The sequence below is a fragment of the Grampus griseus genome, assembly GCF_964374135.1.
Source record: "Grampus griseus genome assembly, chromosome: 14".
NCBI lineage: Eukaryota > Metazoa > Chordata > Mammalia > Artiodactyla > Delphinidae > Grampus > Grampus griseus.
In genome coordinates, this window is record NC_139008.1 from 77510419 (window position 1) to 77513041 (window position 2623).

At 64.2% G+C, this 2623-nt stretch overlaps 1 protein-coding gene across 1 annotated transcript; it reads left to right on the forward strand.

The window, feature by feature from the left end:
- Nucleotides 1-306: 306 nt before the first annotated feature.
- Nucleotides 307-2417, forward strand: CEBPB (CCAAT enhancer binding protein beta). Its single transcript, XM_082671086.1, has one exon. The coding sequence runs from the start codon at nucleotides 753-755 to the stop codon at nucleotides 1785-1787; it is 1035 nt and encodes a 344-aa protein (XP_082527212.1). The 5' UTR covers nucleotides 307-752; the 3' UTR covers nucleotides 1788-2417.
- The last annotated feature ends 206 nt before the right edge of the window (nucleotides 2418-2623 follow it).

The window sequence follows — 2623 nt, forward strand, 5'->3', positions numbered from 1 at the left end:
GTTTAGGGGCGAGGCTGGACCCAGGGAAGGGCCGTGGAGATGGGTCACCTCTCCGGGAGCCAGAGCTGGGGTCTCCAGCATCCCGCCTGGAGCGCGTCCCTTCGGTGGAGAGTCGGGACTGGTTGCAGCCGATCCTGAAGCCAGCGCCTCCTCCAGCAGGGGGCGGGCCGCGGCCGTGTTTGGGGTGGGAGAAGAAGATCACGTTGCCCCCTCCCCGGATTCTCCCCTCCCTTCTAGTATAGCCTCCAGCCCAGAGGGGGCGGTCCGGGGGCGGGTTAGCGCCTTCTCTCGCTCCCAATCCCGGGGCCGCCGGGTGGGAATGGGCAGGGGGCGATGCCGCCCCCCACCAAGCCGAGGGACCCCCGAGGGCGCGCTCTGGGTCTCCAGTCTGGCCACTACGCCCCACCACCGCCCTCCCGGGGGTCTCGGGCGGCCACAGCGTGTCCTCTGCGTGCCTGGGGAGGGGCTGGGGCGGCCTCCAGTTGTGACGCAGCCGTTGCCATGGCCCGCCTTATAAATAACCGGGCTCAGGAGAAACTTTAGCGAGTCAGAGCCGCGCACGGGACCGGGAAGGGGACCCACCCGAGGGTCCAGCCGCCAGCCGCCAGCCCCCGCACTAATAGCGGCCACGCCGGAGGGAGCGGCAACAGCATCAGGGACACAGCAGCGACAGTTCGGAGCTGGGAGGCCGCGCCACCTGCGGGCCGGCCGGAGCGGGCAGCCCCAGGCCCCCTCCCCGGGCACCCGCGTTCATGCAACGCCTGGTGGCCTGGGACCCAGCATGTCTCCCCCTGCCGCCGCCGCCTGCCTTTAAATCCATGGAAGTGGCCAACTTCTACTACGAGGCGGACTGCTTGGCTGCTGCGTACGGCGGCAAGGCGGCCCCCGCGGCGCCCCCCGCGGCCAGACCCGGGCCGCGCCCCCCCGCCGGCGAGCTGGGTAGCATCGGTGACCACGAGCGCGCCATCGACTTCAGTCCATACCTGGAGCCGCTGGGCGCGCCGCAGGCCCCGGCGCCGGCCACGGACACCTTTGAGGCGGCTCCGCCCGCGCCCGCCCCCGCTCCCGCCTCCTCCGGGCAGCACCACGACTTCCTCTCCGATCTCTTCTCTGACGACTACGGGGGCAAGAACTGCAAGAAGGCGGCCGAATACGGCTACGTGAGCCTGGGTCGTCTGGGGGCCGCCAAGGGCGCGCTGCACCCGGGCTGCTTCGCGCCCTTACACCCGCCGCCCCCGCCGCCGCCACCGCAGCCGGCCGAGCTCAAGGCGGAGCCGGGCTTCGAGCCCGCGGACTGCAAGCGGAAGGAGGAGGCCGGAGCGCCGGGCGGCGGCGCCGCAGGCATGGCGGCTGGTTTCCCGTACGCGCTGCGCGCCTACCTCGGCTACCAGGCGGTGCCGAGCGGCAGCAGCGGGAGCCTCTCCACGTCCTCGTCGTCCAGCCCGCCCGGCACGCCAAGCCCAGCAGACGCCAAGGCGCCCCCGGCCGCCTGCTATGTGGGGGCGGCGCCGGCGCCCTCGCAGGTCAAGAGCAAGGCCAAGAAGACCGTGGACAAGCACAGCGACGAGTACAAGATCCGGCGTGAGCGCAACAACATCGCGGTGCGCAAGAGCCGCGACAAGGCCAAGATGCGCAACCTGGAGACGCAGCACAAGGTCCTGGAGCTCACGGCCGAGAACGAGCGGCTCCAGAAGAAGGTGGAACAGCTGTCGCGCGAGCTCAGCACCCTGCGGAACTTGTTCAAGCAGCTGCCAGAACCCCTGCTCACCTCCTCCGGCCACTGCTAGCGCGGCCCCCGCGCGCGTCCCCCTGCCGGCCGGCCTCCGCGCTGCCGGGCGCGCCGCGGCCACCGAGACTCCGGGAAGCGCCCGCGCTCCCGCCCCCGCCCCTGGTGGCGCCGGCAAAACTTTGGCACTGGGGCACTTGGCAGCGCGGGGAGCTCGTCGGTAATTTTAATATTTTATTAAATATATATATCTATATTTTTGTCCACACCAACCGCACATGCAGATGGGCCGCCCGCCCGTGGTGTTATTTAAAGAAGAGATGTCTATGTGTACAGATGAATGATAAACTCTGCCTCTCCTTCTGACCCCTCTCCAGGCGCCGGCGGGCGGGCCGGTTTCGAAGTTGATGCAATCGGTTTAAACATGGCTGAACGCGTGTGTACACGGGACTGACGCAACCCACGTGTAACTGTCAGCCGGGCCCTGAGTAATCGCTTAAAGATGTTCCTACGGGGTTGTTGCTGTTGCTGTTGTTTTTGTTTTTGTTGTTGTTTTTTTGGTCTTTTTTTTTGTATTATAAAAAAATAATCTATTTCTATGAGAAAAGAGGCATCTGTATATTTGGGAATCTTTTCCGTTCAAGCATTAAGAACACTTTTAATAAACTTTTTTTTTTTTGTTTTTTGAGAATGGTTAAAGAGCCTTTTGGGGGCAGTAGTTGGCTTTGATTTTTTTTTTCCCCTTTATTTTGGATTTATGATTTTATATTTGCTTTTCTGGCGTGTGTGGGGTTGTTGTGTGTGTGTGAGCTGCTATTATTTTTGGCTCTTTAGGTGGTTGGGTGGGGGGGGTTGCAGCTGCTTTTTCTCCTCTGCTACTCCCCCAGGGCCTGTGCT

What these genes read in the sequence shown, in the direction of transcription:
- CEBPB (XM_082671086.1), top strand. Translation starts at nt 753, where the DNA reads ATGCAACGCCTGGTGGCCTGGGACCCAGCATGTCTCCCCCTGCCGCCG.